General features: G+C 35.9%; 1 protein-coding gene and 1 long non-coding RNA gene across 2 annotated transcripts; one reads left to right on the forward strand and one right to left on the reverse strand.

Moving 5' to 3' along the window:
* Nucleotides 1-10,577: 10,577 nt before the first annotated feature.
* Nucleotides 10,578-15,701, reverse strand: LOC121251919 (probable glutamate carboxypeptidase LAMP1). The gene is made up of 12 exons (XM_041151326.1): nt 14,604-15,701; nt 14,389-14,456; nt 14,125-14,206; nt 13,938-14,030; nt 13,710-13,862; nt 13,080-13,148; nt 12,719-12,806; nt 11,849-11,932; nt 11,442-11,530; nt 11,226-11,342; nt 11,003-11,146; nt 10,578-10,849 (listed from the first exon to the last, which is right to left on the reverse strand). The coding sequence occupies exons 1-12, from the start codon at nt 15,549-15,551 to the stop codon at nt 10,667-10,669; spliced, it is 2,118 nt and encodes a 705-aa protein (XP_041007260.1). The 5' UTR covers nt 15,552-15,701; the 3' UTR covers nt 10,578-10,666.
* On the forward strand, nt 13,672-14,229 carry LOC121251920. Its single transcript, XR_005938140.1, has 3 exons — nt 13,672-13,799; nt 13,918-14,035; nt 14,142-14,229. It is a non-coding gene; the product is annotated as an uncharacterized LOC121251920 (long non-coding RNA).
* Nucleotides 15,702-16,014: the final 313 nt, after the last annotated feature.

The raw sequence follows: 16,014 nt of genomic DNA on the forward strand, positions 1-16,014 counted from the left end.
CGTTGACCAATGAAATCACGGCATGTCAGCAGAAAGATGGGACTGGGAAATATTGGCTTGTTTTATCTTTCTTTACATTCGCATTTAATTGTGACAAGTTTATAGGGGGAAAAAATAATAGAAAATGATAAGGTTATTATCTTTTTACTATTTATTTTTTATTTTTTTATTTTTATTTTATTTAATAATTTAGAAAGTGATTATTGATACAATTATATATTTTTTTAATTTTTTTTAATAATTAAGGATGTTAAAAAAATACTTAAAAAAAATGATAAAAAAAAAACTTCAAATACATTATAAGTGGTAAATGAGTAGTAAGGTAATAGTAACCCTATCACTTCCACGAGTAATGCAACATAGAACATACTAAGTTCCTATTCCACTCACATACGTGGTTTTTTTTTTTTTTTTTTTTTTTTTACAAAATGGTGTTTTTTTTTTTAATAAATGTAACAAAGCTTCATTAGATAGACATCTGTTCAAAGAATACAAGATTACCAATACATAGAGGGACTTCCTCCACATCTATAAGAACTTTATTACAAGATAATGCATTCTTAGCTAAAGCATGAAAAACTTGATTGGCATCTCTTTTAATATACTGACACAGCCAAACATCATGCCCATGAAAGAAAAAGCCTGATTTCCTCCACTATATGACTGTAGTTGCTGAGATTTATGTCAGATTTGTTGATAGCATGAACAACCATTGCTACATCACCTTCTAATATAACATGTGATAAACCCAAGTCTTTGCAAAACATGCAAGCTGTAAGTGTTGCACGAGCTTCAACTGCAGTTGGATTAGAACAAACAACACTAGGTTCCCTCATGATAGTAGTGACTTCTTCCATACAGTTTCTGATCACTATACCAATACCAATTCGAGTATGATCTTTATCAATTGCTAATCGCAACTTGCCTTTAAATGATTTTTCTGAGGAGCTTGCCATTGAATTGATCCAATGAATTTCTGTCAACATTGTCATTTCTTGCAGCTTGATACTCCTGCAGTTGTTCCACAGCTCGAGAAACCAAAGTATTTGGATTCTTGAATATACCATCAAAGATCACAGCATTCCTCCTAAACCACAACTTTCTCATTATGACAACCGCTTCTGCAAAATCCTGGGAATCAAGAGCATCACTAAGAAACAAAATGAGGTTAAGAAAACTCTGAAAATCTCCAATTAGCTTCTGCACTTTCCTGCAACAGACACTCCATACATCCCCAGTTGCTACACAGTTCCATATGGCATGTGTTACATCCTCTCTTACAAGTCTACAAATAAGGCAGAGATCTGAGTCAATTACTGACTTCAACTGTAAGTTAGCTCTTGTAGGTAGGCCATTATTGCATGCCTTCCACAGAAACAATTTGACTACCATGGGAGTGTTCAAACTCCACCATAGCAGTACTAGCAAGAGTATTAGTCGGAGTATGAATTGCAAATATTAACGATTTGGAAGCCATTTATCTTTCCAAATTGAGATCTTACTGCCATTACCAATTCTCCAAACTAAACCTTCTATTAATAGCATTTTAGCTCCATGAATGCTTATCCATGCATAAGAAGGTTTATAACCTAGTTTTTAATCCAGAATACAACATTGACTATAATATTTTGCTTGCATAACTTGTGATACCAGAGAATCAGAATGCTAAACAACCCTCCACCTTTGCTTAGATAATAAAGCCTTGTTGAAACATCCAAGATCTCGAAAACCAAGGCCTCCCCCTTTGTTTGATGTACACAGTTTTGACCAACCAGTATCTATTCTCCACTTCCTCAAATGAACATGACATCCCCAAGATTAACTTGTGTTTGTTGAACCTGATTAGTAGAAGTCTGAAATGAAGTCTAGGTGTTCTCAACAAGTTCATGGCAATAATCAAATAAAGTCTAACTTGCTTCAAATTTGAAACGTTTATTCCTTCTTACAGCTTTAAACTTTTTAACCAAATGGACCAAAACAGGGGAATGACCTGAACTACAAGTAGGCAGTACAATGACTTCCATAGTTGGATAAATTTCAATCCATTCTCCATCAGCTACAACTCTATCTAGTCTCTCCTTGGTGAAAGTTTCATCATTCCTATTATTACTCCATGTATACCTTGGTCCCCTAAAATCAAGGTTGCCCAACTTACAATCAGATAAAACATTTTGGAATTCTTCCATTTGAGATGCAAATCTCCATGCACTTCCAAACTTCTCATATTGACAGAGGATTTCGTTAAAATCACCAAAACATAATCAAGGAATAGGCTAAAATTTCTCTAAGAGTCACAACCAACCTTCATCACATTTACTTACCTCTGGATGCCTATAAAAACCAGTCAGCTTCCAACAACTACCATTTGAAGAATAAAAAATAATTGTAGAAATATGATGCAGGGAATAGTTTTGAATTTCCAAATGAACTTCAGTTTTTCACAACAATGCTAATCCTCCTCGACTACCCATACTATCTACTGTAAATACATTTTCAAAACCAAATTTGTGCATCAGTTTCACCATTCTACTATTTTAGCATTTTGTTTCCATAAGAAATAAAACATCGGGATTGTAATTCCTCACCAATTAGTGAAGATCACGAACCGTTCGAGGGCTTGAGAGCCCTCGACAATTCTAACTTAAAATATTCATAATAATCAGCGGGGCTGGCAACCAGCCTCTGTGATTTCGTCACAATTGTATTTCTTACTTAGTTTCCCTAAGTAAAAAGTCTCATTAGAAGGATGAAACTTACGAGTACCACTACCGAGAGGTTTACACTTCATACAAACTTGGCCACCAGTCCCTTTCGAATGCATAGCCTGAGACAACCTTCTCTTCTAAGACCTGGTTTGTTTTTCAGACAGGCACATAGTAGCTTTGTCAAAAGTATGAGGAGGATCCACAGCAGTCTGACCCAAACAACAGGCCCAGACATCCTCAATCATGTGTATCTTCAGCCGAAGGATTATTCTTACCAGCAACAATAGGTATTACATCAGTCCCATTTATAGTTGAGACATATGGGTTCTCTACTTTTGAATTCAAATTTTGAATTACCAACGATAACTTCCCTTGAAAATTAGCAGTTTATAAACTGACTCTAGTATTATCGCTGTCATCAACCACTTTGTTTCCGTCCATCTTGCTGCACTTCTCCAAACTTTCTACCGGCAAACCTGGTGATTGAGAAGAGGCAGACATATTACTCCTCAAAACAAAAGTCGATGATGCAGGAAGCCATGTTCCATATTGTTTTGGCTTGTCTTGAAAAAGTTTACTAGAATCTTTGACCCAACCAGACTACAGATGTTGTATAACACCACAATGATGTTGAATAATAAACTTAAATAAAATTATTTTTTAGTATATTCATGAATTAAAGTCTAGGTTCATCTTGAAAGAAGTAATTCATGTATTTGGAGATTCATGTATTTAGAGATTCATGTATTTGAGATATTCATGTACTTGGGTATTTGTGTACTAGGGAAGTTCATGTATTAGAGTAAATGCTAGGTGAATCTACAAGCCTATAAATACTCATGTATGCATTGGCACAAAGCAAGCCACTTGAGAAGTAATTCACTTAGAAAAATTTCAGAAATAGTCTCTCCTCTCTCCCTCTAGAATAGAATATCAGTTTTTCTCCTCCAACAAACTGGTATCAGAGCGCCAGTCTTTTCTAAATCCTGAAGATGGCCAACTCAACGTTTCCGTTTCAATTTCCGCATTTGACAAAGGAGAATTATGAGAATTGGTGCATTCGAATGAGGGCTTTGCTTGGATCTCAAGATGCATGGGAGATCGTAGAGAAAGGCTATGAGGAGCCTAGAGATGAAGCTTCGTTGAGTCCTAATCAAAAGGAGGCTCTGCAAAAGTTGCGGAAGAAGGACCAACAAGCTCTTACGCTCATCCATCAATGTTTGGATGAAGCAATGTTCGAGAAAGTAGCCAATGCCACTACTTCCAAGCAAGCATGGGAGATCTTACAAAACTCCTATCAAGGAGTTGATAAAGTGAAGAAGGTACGGCTCCAAACGCTACGAGGTGAGTTCGAAGTCCTCCGTATGCAAGAATTTGAGACGATTGCAGATTATTTTTCAAAATTGTTGGCCATTGTGAATCAAATGAGGAGATATGGAGAAAAGCTGGAGGATGTCCGGGTGGTTGAGAAGATTCTTCGCTCGTTGCATTCAAAGTTCGATTATATTGTGGTGGCTATCGAAGAGTCAAAAGACTTGGAGACGATAACGGTTGATCAACTCATGGGATCTCTTCAAGCTCATGAAGAGAGACTCAAGAAGAAGAAGGAAGAACCTATTGAGCAGGTTCTCGCCACAAAGCTCTCTGTAAAAGAGAAGGAAGGAGAGCATGATAAAAGTCAACGAGGAAGAGGACGCGGACATGGACCAGGAAGAGGAAGAAGAGGACGAGGACGAGGAAGAGGCGGACAAAGCAATCAAAACGCCAACCATGAAGAAAGAGGTCAATCCTCAAGAGGTCGTGGAAGAGGAAATTACTCAAGGCAGAATGGGAGACAATATGATAAGTCTAAAATCAAATGCTACAATTGTCAAAAGTATGGCCACTATGCTTCAGAATGCTGGAGTTCTCCTAGCAATGCTGAAGAAAAGGCGAATCACGTTGAAAATGAAGAAGCGGAGCCCACTTTGCTACTAGCTTACAAAGGAGAAGAAACTAACAAATCGAATTTGTGGTATCTTGATAATGCTGCAAGCAATCATATGTGCGGAGACAAAAGCAAGTTTGTAGAGCTTGACGAATCAGTGAGCAGGAATGTCACTTTTGGAGATATGTCAAAAGTTCCCATCAAAGGGAAAGGTACGATTCTAATTCGGTTAAAAAATGGGAGCCATCAATTTATGTCAAATGTTTATTATGTTCCAAATATGAAAAGTAACATTTTGAGTTTGGGGCAACTCTTGGAAAAGGACTATGAGATTGAAATGAAAAATCGTAGTCTTTTTCTAAGAGATAACAAGAAGAATTTGATTGCTAAAGTGTCCATGACAAGCAACAGGATGTTTTTGCTTGATATTCAAACTGATGTGGCTAAGTGCCTCAAAGCTTGTGTGAAAGATACGTCTTGGCTTTGGCATTTGAGGCTTGGGCATGTGAATTTTGGTGGATTGAAGTTGTTGGCTCAAAAGGAGATGGTGAAAGGCTTGCCACCTATTGATCAATCTGATCAACTTTGCGAAGGGTGTCTTGTTGGCAAACAATTCCGAAAGAGCTTTCCAAAAGAATCATTTACAAGAGCAAGTGAGCCGCTCCAACTTGTTCATACGGATGTTTGTGGACCGATCAAGCCTTCTTCATTTGGTAAAAATCGATACTTCCTCCTCTTTATTGATGACTTCAGTAGAAAAACATGGGTATATTTTTTGAAAGAAAAATCTGAAGTGTTTGGTGTTTTTAAAAAATTCAAAGCACTTGTTGAAAAACAAAGTGGTTATGAGATTAAGGCTTTGAGATCAGATAGAGGGGGTGAGTTTACATCTAATGAATTTAATGAGTTTTGTGAAGCACATGGGATTCGTCGGGCTTTGACAGTTCCGAGATCACCTCAACAAAATGGGGTGGTTGAAAGAAAGAACAGAACAATTCTCAATATGGCTCGAAGCATGTTGAAGACGAAGATGATGCCTAAAGAGTTTTGGGCGGAAGCGGTTGATTGTGCTGTTTACTTATCAAATCGTTGTCCTACAAGAAGTGTAGAGAACTCAACTCCCCAAGAAGCATGGAGTGGAAGAAAGCCAAGTGTTTCCCATTTGAAAGTTTTCGGAAGTATTGGCTATGTGCATGTGCCCGATCAAGAAAGATCCAAGCTTGATGATAAAAGCAAGAAGCACATCTTCATCAGTTATGATCAAAGATCCAAAGGCTACAAGCTTTATAATCCAAGCACTAAGAAGATGGTCATTAGTAGAGATGTGAAATTTGACGAAGAAGGTTTGTGGGATTGGAGTGATCAAGAAAATGAAAGATATAATTTCTTTCCCTTCCCTGAAGATGAAGATCAAGGAAATGATGTACAAGAACTCACGACACCTCCTCAATCACCAACAATTCCTAGTACTCCTTCAACATCTTCTTATGAAGGAAGTTCTAGTGAAAGGCAATCCCGAATGAGAAGTCTTCAAGATCTTTATGAGGTAACGGAGAATTTAAGTGATGATCTAACTCTTTTTTGTCACTTTGCCGATTGTGAACCAATAGGTTTTGAAGAAGCGGTACAAGAGAAAATGTGGAGAATTGCCATGGATGAGGAGATCAAATCAATCAAGAAGAATGATACTTGGGAATTGGTGATTTTACCAGAGGGACAAAAGCCCATTGGTGTGAAGTGGGTTTTCAAAGTAAAGAAGAATGCAAAGGGAGAAGTAGAAAGATTCAAGGCGAGATTGGTGGCCAAGGGATATAGCCAACGTCCCGGTATTGATTATGGAGAAGTCTTTGCCCCTGTTGCACGATTAGAGACGATTCGAATGATTATTTCTCTTGCAGCTCAAAAGAAGTGGAGGATTTATCAAATGGATGTCAAATCGGCTTTCCTGAATAGAATCCTTGAGGAAGAAGTTTATGTAGAGCAACCTATGGATTATGTGGTCAAAGGGCAAGAAGATAAAGTGCTAAAGTTAAAGAAAGCCTTGTATGGCTTAAAACAAGCGCCAAGGGCATGAAATAGTCGAATTGACAAATATTTTCAGGAGAATGGATTCGCCAAGTGCCCGCATGAATATGCACTCTATGCTAAGGTGCATGAAAATGGAGACATTTTGCTTGTTTGCATATATGTTGATGATTTAATTTTTACTGGAAGCAATTCAAGCATGTTTGGAGAATTTAAGAAAGCTATGACGAGAGAATTTGAAATGACCGATATTGGTCTTATGTCTTATTATCTTGGCATTGAGATCAAACAAATGGAGGATGGAATTTTTATCTCTCAAGAAGGTTTTGCAAAGGAAATTCTCAAAAGATTCAAAATAGAAGATAGTCAATCCGTGAACACCCCAGTTGAATATGAAGCGAAATTGTCCAAGCATGAAAAAGGAGAGAAGGTAGACCCCACAATATTCAAGAGTCTTGTTGGAAGTTTGAGATACTTGACTTGCACAAGACCCGATATACTTTATGGAGTTGGACTTGTTAGCCGATATATGGAGTCACCAAGCACAATGCATTTCAAAGCGGCTAAAAGGATTCTACGTTATCTAAAAGGTACTATTGATTATGGACTTCTTTATTCATTTTCTAATGAATTTAAGCTTGTGGGGTATAGTGATAGTGATCGGGCCGGAGATTTGGATGATCGGAAGAGTACTACTGGTTTTGTGTTTTATTTGGGAAATGCAGCATTTACTTGGAGTTCTAAGAAACAACCAATTGTAACGCTCTCCACATGTGAAGCTGAATATGTTGCTGCAACATCTTGTGTTTGTCATGCAATTTGGCTGAGAAGGTTATTGAAGGAACTACTCATGCCACAAGAGGAAGCCACAGAGATTTATGTTGATAACAAGTCGGCACTTGCATTGGCGAAAAATCCGGTCTTTCATGATAGAAGCAAGCATATTGATACAAGATTTCATTCTCTTCGAGAATGCATTGTCAAGAATGAAGTACAAGTCAAATTTGTGAAGACTCATGATCAAGTTGCAGATATTTTTACGAAGCCTCTCAAGTATGATACTTTCAACAAGTTGCGGATGCTACTCGGAGTTACCAAGAATTAAGTTTAAAGGCGGGTGTTGAATAATAAACTTAAATAAAATTATTTTTTAGTATATTCATGAACTAAAGTCTAGGTTCATCTTGAAAGAAGTAATTCATGTATTTGGAGATTCATGTATTTAGAGATTCATGTATTTGAGATATTCATGTACTTGGGTATTTGTGTACTAGGGAAGTTCATGTATTAGAGTAAATGCTAGGTGAATCTACAAGCCTATAAATACCCATGTATGCATTGGCACAAAGCAAGCCACTTGAGAAGTAATTCACTTAGAAAAATTTCAGAAATAGTCTCTCCTCTCTCCCTCTAGAATAGAATATCAGTTTTTCTCCTCCAACAAATGAAAACAAAATTTGGGCAGACATTCATATTTGCAAGCAACCCAAGTAGAAGTCTCCCCAAATTTAACCATCATCCCCTTGACCAATGGTTTCAACAAATCAACCAAAACGGGAATACGCAAATACTTGCCCCAGCCTATGTCGTTGTTATCAACATCCACCATATCCACGGTACCTATGACAGAGCCAACTTTTTCCCAACAAATTTATTCATACCACCCAAAGGAAGATGATGGAGTTAAACCAAAAAAGTCTCACTGTCAAACATCATGTCCTAAATTGATGTATAGCCATTGAAGTCTTTGAAAAGATCGTGTCTATCTAACTTTCAACAGATCACTCACTAACTTGCCCAGAAACTCTCCAAATCTTCAACATTGTAGTATGAAAAACTTCCGTTAAGAGGTTTATCAGCAATTAATTTTCCCACAAGGCAACACTTCCCACGCAAGAAAGTATCTGCAACATCAGCTATCCCTATTTCAATACCAACTTTTTCTTCCTCAGTTAATGACAAATGACCACATAAGTCAGCCAAGTCGTTCATCATGTTTTCTTGCAATCTCTAAACACTCCACTGGTTACAACCAATGAGATCAACTTTCCCCAGGCAAACTGCTCCTCTCACCCCAATCACCTAAAGCAGAACAAGGCAATTACAAAATCACCCCGCAATTACAACCCCCTCCTCCCATCCAGGCAAAAGATTGCAGGAGATCTATATTACTTATTCTCTCATTCGCTCTAATTTAATCGTTCAAACAAAGAGACTCAATTTCACATGCCACCTATCTCCCAAACATAAAGTCCCTAATTTTACATGCAAGCTATTAGGTGATATAAAAATTAAAAATAATTATTAAATAATCTCAAAATATAGATGATGTGATATTTTTATCTGAATCAAAATATATTGTATAAATATAAATTTTTAATAACATATAACCTATGCAACTATACCTGTCATTCTCCAGGCTTAGCTAATATCTATGTTACTAAGTATTCTCAAATATTAATTTTCTAAATATTATTCAAACATAAAATATTTTCAACTTCAAATCTTTTTTTTTTATCTAATCATTACAACTTTTTCAAACTCTCAACAAAATATAAAAAATAATATAATTTTTTAAAATTTAAAATAAAAATTATATTAAAAAATTATATTTAAATAGTATTTAATTTTATAATATTTTTATTTAAATTTTTTTATATTATTTTTAAAATCTAATAAAATATTTTAACTCAAACTATTTTAAATATATTAAAATATTTTAAATATCAAACTGGCCAAAAAAAAGTCAAACAAAATAAAGCATCGTGAAGAGATGAGCATTAACGCAAATACTTTTTACAATTAATAAAGTGTGGGTAAGGCCTCCTTTCTATAGTTAGATAAGATGAGATGATCTAATAAAATAATTTTAATTAAAATATTTTATAGAGTTTTAAAAAATAAAAAAAAATTAAACAAAAAAATTATAAATTTAAAATATTATTAAAATATAATTTTTGTTTTAAAATTAAAAAAAATGAATTATTTTAATAATTAGATAAAAAATTAAAAATTAAAAAATATTTTTATTTATAATATTTAGATATTAAAATAAAATGATACGAGATTAGACGAGAGGATATTGCAGTCCGCCGCCTCATGCGATGAGCTTTCGATTAAAAAAAAGAGTGCGGCACTCTTTGCACACCTCCCATGATGTTTTTTTTTTTTTTTTTTTTAACTCAACACATGAGGTGTGTTATGGTTATAGATTAATGTAAATAATTACACTAAAAAAAAATTGCAGGAAATCACGACCTTCCGAAATCCGAGAAGACAATGGTTTGATCAGAAACTAAAAACCAGGAGGGAGTACTACCTCTATTTATGGCATGTCCTCAAGAAGCTTTTTGACCAGGGCCACTTCTTCAAGTTGATTCTGCCCAGACACGAAAGGGGCCCTGTCAAAGTTTATTTCAAGCACGGTGACTCCATTGATCTAAAAAACTATGAGCGCCGTTTCTTCCAGATGAAAGACATTTTTTGTGCCCTTCACACCCTCATGTTTATTCCTTCCAGGTGATGTCTCAATTCTCTGTGACTTTCTTCTCTTTTCTTCTTTCTTTCATGGGGGGGATGGATTTTGACGCCTGGTTTCGTTGCAAAGGAAATGTAAGCATGTAGGATTAGATAGCAGTTGTAGATGTTGGATGATATATGATGATATTTTTTAACTTATACGCTTCCCATGAAAGAGTGTGAATCTAAGAATTGGCAAGGCTTTTACAGTGATTACTTAGTGCTTCTGCTTCTGCATGCTTCCTGGTCTATTGACATGAGTATTGCATATCTCACCGATTAGTCTCAATAATTTTTGGAATCATTTAACTTACAGTGATCGCTTTCTTTTATGTTTTTGTTCCCTTGAGCATTTTGGATAGTGAGGACCTGAAGTGAGCATAATCTGTAGAAAGACTTGGAACAAAATGGTTCTATTATCAGATTAAGTTACAAAAACATGTTTGAGTTGCATGGCCTTCATTAAGTTGTGGAACATGTATGTGCATAGTCATGTTAGTTCGCCCTTGAGAACTAGTGAAGCATGTCTGATAGCTCGAGAGACTTTCCAAACTTCACGTTGTACTAAATGCCATGTCTCTGTAGTATTCAAGGTCTTTGCCTTCTCAATGGCATAATCTATGCCGGGAAAGAAGCTGGATCCATAGTCATCGTGCTCCGAGGGCCCATAAATCTGCAAAAGAGAAAACAATAGATTCGGCAAGATATTCAAATGGTCTAATCAATTCAGTTCTCATTTCTGGAAACTTTTCTCTTTTTATGTTGAGCTTTTGAAAACTATGCCAAATTCAAATAAGGATTCACAAGTTGGTTGAGACAAACATACCAAATGCTTATACCATGGCCTTCTGGAGAGTCCATCTCGGTCTGTAAATGCACGCTCTGTCATCATTTGTCTGTCATTGAGCTCTCTCACCTTCAAAGGATCTTTATTCCATATTGATGCCCAACCTTTTCGTTCTTTCATTTCCTAGAGATTCGTACTTCATGATTTTTAGATATCAAGTATTATTTGTTTCAACACAGTATATAGAAACTCAATCTTATACCTTGATCTGGTTGTTCACTGTGGTGGCTGCTTTTTTTAGCTCCTCTATGGACTCGAGTAAAGGGGTTAGGCTCACATTCTTATCTGAGATCCTATCTCCTAAGTCCTTCGTGTATGTCTGTTATTCATTTCATGGATTCAATTCATTGTATTAATGTTTGCCTCTGTTTTTTAAGACTACATGTGATTATTTTGGTACAATTTAACATTAGCGTACCTGGAGCTCCTGTGCATAGGAGAGATAGTTGTAAGGCAAAAATTCCTCATCTGCTAACCAAAGAGCTACTAAACCCCAAACACTTGCCACTGTTTCCAAGAAACAAATTTGATAGAATTTTAATTTTTTGGGTAGTTGAGACCAAATAAAGGAAAAAATGTTAGTTTCCGGCTAGAAACTAATCTTGTACATTAAAAAATATATATATATGAAAAAAAATCTTATTTATTCCTTTGAAAAAAAAAAAAATCTTGTACATGAAATGTTAGTTTTTAGTACTTTTTTTTTACTTGTCTTGGAGTATATGCTGAACAAGCAATAATCAAGGAATACTTCAGAAGCTATTTTTTGGGTTATGAAGGAATCCAGATTGTTTTTTATGCTGCTAGATAAAACTTTTATCTCACCTGCAACATGTCTACGAAACATTGGATCACCATATTTTTCCATCCAGATAAAGTCATCGTACATTGAGTGGTATACAGGGTAACCTGCACTAGATGACAACTATTTAATGGCAAGTCATGAAACTTCTAAATAGCATGCTTCCATGTTACACTGCTTATAGTTTACTAATGGACAAAACGTTTTGATGTTTTGAAACTTATTAAGGTAACGGTGTGTAGTCGCTTACTACAATATTGAATATCACTTTTTTCATCCTTGGTGAGTTTTGTGATTAAACTTTGGATGTATCAGTTCAAGGTTAATTTTGGCTGGGAATTTATAAGTTGTTTCCTTTCAGGAAGATCAAAAGTTCCTTTAGGTGATGAACCATGCATATATTTCAAAATCTTTTTTTTTTAGCTACTACTGCAAAGTAATTCCTTTCTTGAATGTGAGAAATTTGAAGCTGTTCTCTGAAACTCTGCCATATTCTTAATTAGGCAAGGAGATTGTTCTAAGAGGATTAGGTTGGAGGTTTTGGTTATATTGCGATGGTTATCTAGAAAACCCCTTTAGTACTGACCTATGATATTTGCAATGCGATGAGCGCTGGTTATAGCAGGTGGTTGTCATGTATTCATTAAATATGATACCATTGCTTGAGTTTCAACACTTAATTAATTCTTTCCTTTTGTTTGTTTTGCTTTACTTGGAGAAAGAAATTTTATGATGGAACCTTTTCAATTATCAAATTCTTTATACCTATCCTCAGAATTATACAAGCAGTTGCTTTCTTTAGCAGAAAAGTGGCTCAAGCATGCATGATAGAAGCATATATCATCTTATCAACTAAAGGATTATGTGAAAAGAACAGAATTTGTACTTGTTACCTCCTCCGTAAAACATCGCAACTGCTGGAATTCCTACATGTTGCACAAATGCTGCAAAATCTGATCCTCCTTCTCCTAGCCTCTCGATCTTTGTATAGAAAGTACAGGTTAATGAGCCTAAATAGTTAACCATGTAAGTTTCAAGATTCACTAGATAAAAGTCATCTCCTTTGCGTTATCTATTTTTGGTAATATGTTAAACGTGCAATTATAAATATGAGTGAGTGGTTTGCTAGAAATAAACTCAATTGCACCTTTTATGTTAAGAATTACTACAATGCAGCTTTATTTCTTTCTTAAAAGTATGGATTTGAGATTATAATGTCAAGTTGATGCTACTAGGCATTTGAACTTGTCTTACCAGGAGAGAATTGTTGGAACTAACCCACGAATCGTAAATAGTTTGTGATGAGTTATCTGGGTCTTGAACCTTCAAATATCAATTAGTTCAGTTGAGATAAGTGAGATAACAGCAGCAATAGATAAATACATTTCTTTTGGCATGAACCAGGAAGGGATTGAACTCCAGATAGATTATAGATTTTGCTAAAAAACTTTATTGGCTTAAGAATACTTCTTACTCTTACCTACAAAAACTGTCACATTGCACCCTCTAATTACCTTAACAGGCAAATAACAAATTCGGATAAGGTTTGATGCGTCACATGTTTTCCTCCATTTTGACCATTAGATCTTAACCCAGGGTATTATTTGTCTGTTGGCATTAGTTAAAGAGTCCAACTATATATTTTGATAGTTTGGAGAGCAAAATGTAAAATTCCAAATAATTGAGGTTAAGAAGTAATCTAATCCTTTTTGGTTTTACATTGTTTCTTGGTATATACAACTGCTAATACTATTTGCATGGACTGGAGTGGTGATATCAGAACATAAACTCTTGGTAGGGGTTATTAATTGTTGCTTTTGCTACTGGGTTATTGTAGCTGCTCCATACCTTATGCTTATTCTTGCATTTATAAGTTTGAGATACCTGTTGAGTTGCTCGTTTGAGTAGTTCATCAAGCTGGGGAGTTGCAGAGGCATGGAATCCTGGTCCAGATACAGCACAGTCAACATTCAAGTAAGCAACAGCCCTTGAAGCTAGTGTTTCTCTGTTCTCTTCTACCCATTCAGTGGATCCTATCTGAATACAGTAGTTTGGTTAATAAATATATATATATATATATATAGAGAGAGAGAGAGAGAGAGAGAAAGAGACCAGTCCATATTCCTCAGCGTCCCAATTGCACAACACAATTGTTCTTCGAGGTTTCCATCCTTTTTTTTGCAATTTCCCCAGTCTTTCTGCAATCTACGGTAAGTATCAAAATCAGGTGGTGCTGTTTTGGTATTTTTTTCTAATCGGGTAGATACTTGACAAGGCCATCTAATGGAATCATGTTTACCTCTAACAACGCTGCAGTGCCACTGTTGGGATCAACGGCTCCAAATGTCCATGCATCCCGATGATTACCCAGAATGACAAATCTACAAATAATTGTAAAGTTGTGAGTTAACCATTACAAGGTAGGTAGTTGTGCGACTTTTCTATTATGCTATGATGAGTTACTAAAGCATGGTATGAACTTTATGCACGCTTTCCTTTGTTGGATGCGAATTGAACTGGAAATTTAGCTATTCCTTTTGTTTGTGAAAGAAATTGTACATACCTATCTGGCTCTTCTGCTCCTTCAATCACACCAATGACATTCTGAATTGTCCCTATGAATTGCTTTCCCTGAAAATAACATCCATGGTGGCAATTAAGCAAACTAAAAGCAGCTGTTGGTTCTAGTTTTCCTCTAATTGTATCACTAGGGCTAGATTCAACGTTTCTACATTGTGCATAAGAATGTATAGATACTGTGTCCTAATTTGAGCTTACTGTGTAATTGAGATTGACAATTCCTGGCCCTGGTCCAAGCCTATAAGTAGGTGCATCTTTGCTTCCCTGCCAGTCCTCATTGGCGACTTGTCCACCAATGGATCTCAAGATTATTTCACCATCTGCCGCTGACACCGGCAATGATGGTATGAGGGGAACATCCCCTCCTTTCTCTACCTCCTCTTCTGATAACCTTTCACATTCTCTAGTGCTCGCCCATCCTGGTGTAGTAGGGTCTCCGATCCCTTTGTAAACTGATCCCACCTGTACTCCGCTTGGTGGCATCCATTTATCATCTGGGAACCACCGCACATCCCCTCCCCCACCGCCATAGTCCTTTCGATCTGTATACACCAATACCCCTATAGCGCCTGCTGCATATGCAGTCTTTACTATGTCTCCTCGGTATATTTTTCCATATTTTGCCAATGCAATAGCACCCGAGACATTCACACCCATTTCTTTCAGTGTCATGTAGTCTTCCACACGTCCGTAGTTCACATAAACCACAGGTCCAGAGACATTGCCTGACTTTGCATATGCATGAAAGGTAGGCTGAACTTGGTCTGCTACATCAGCATATGGATCTCCATCATAAATTTCTTGGCAAAGATTGAACGTAGTGGGTGGCTCTGGAGGTGGACGTGTTAATATCAAGGAACGAAATAGAGGGTAAGTCAGAGACACCTCATAGGATGCTATGTGTGATTGGATATTGCTGGAAGTAAAGATGGATAAAACATAGGCTGCCGCCTCGGCGTTAGCCTCAGAGCCAGCAACATGAGGCCGGCGAGTGAGGGTGTGTAGGTGGTTTGCTACTGAAAAGTTGTCGGATAGAGAAGGAGATGTGAATAGGGAGTGATAGGAAGATTTTGGAGGGGGAGAAATCAGGAGGAAGGTGAAAGAGGTGGCTAAGCCTAGGAAGGTGATGGCGATTGTTTTGAACATGGACTCGTTTCTTTCTTTTTTTGAGGTTTTGAGAAAATTTTTGGTGACAAATTTTGTTGCCGTGGAGATGTTCTTGATGTAGAATCTCTGTTATGAATTATCAGTAAGCAATAGAACCTCTAAAGCATGGAGGGAGAGAGACAAGAGGATTGTTTGTTAATTATTATTATAATCTAACATTGGTTTATATCTAACCATTATAATTTTTTTAAATTTTTAAATAAAAAATATAATATAAAATTTAATTTTTTCAAATTTTAAAATAAAAATAATATTAAAAAATAATATATTAATTTTAAAATATTTTTTATTTAATTTTTTATTTTTTTTCAAAATTTAATAAATATTTAATTCAAACTATCTTATAACTATTTATAAATTATTTTATTATTATATATAAAAATTTTTACCTTACCTGATTGTCCGAGCATCACTTAATTATAATAATTATTATAGGATAAGA

This window comes from Juglans microcarpa x Juglans regia, chromosome 2S (assembly GCF_004785595.1).
Source record: "Juglans microcarpa x Juglans regia isolate MS1-56 chromosome 2S, Jm3101_v1.0, whole genome shotgun sequence".
In the NCBI taxonomy this organism is placed as follows: Eukaryota; Viridiplantae; Streptophyta; class Magnoliopsida; order Fagales; family Juglandaceae; genus Juglans; species Juglans microcarpa x Juglans regia.

Coding starts and splice junctions, on each gene's coding strand:
- LOC121251919 (XM_041151326.1), bottom strand. CDS start 15,551: ATGTTCAAAACAATCGCCATCACCTTCCTAGGCTTAGCCACCTCTTTC. Junction 12,807..13,079: donor GTTCCAACAATTCTCTCCTG/GTAAGACAAGTT, acceptor TTCTATACAAAG/ATCGAGAGGCTAGGAGAAGG. Junction 11,933..12,718: donor TGCGATGTTTTACGGAGGAG/GTAACAAGTACA, acceptor CATCTAGTGCAG/GTTACCCTGTATACCACTCA.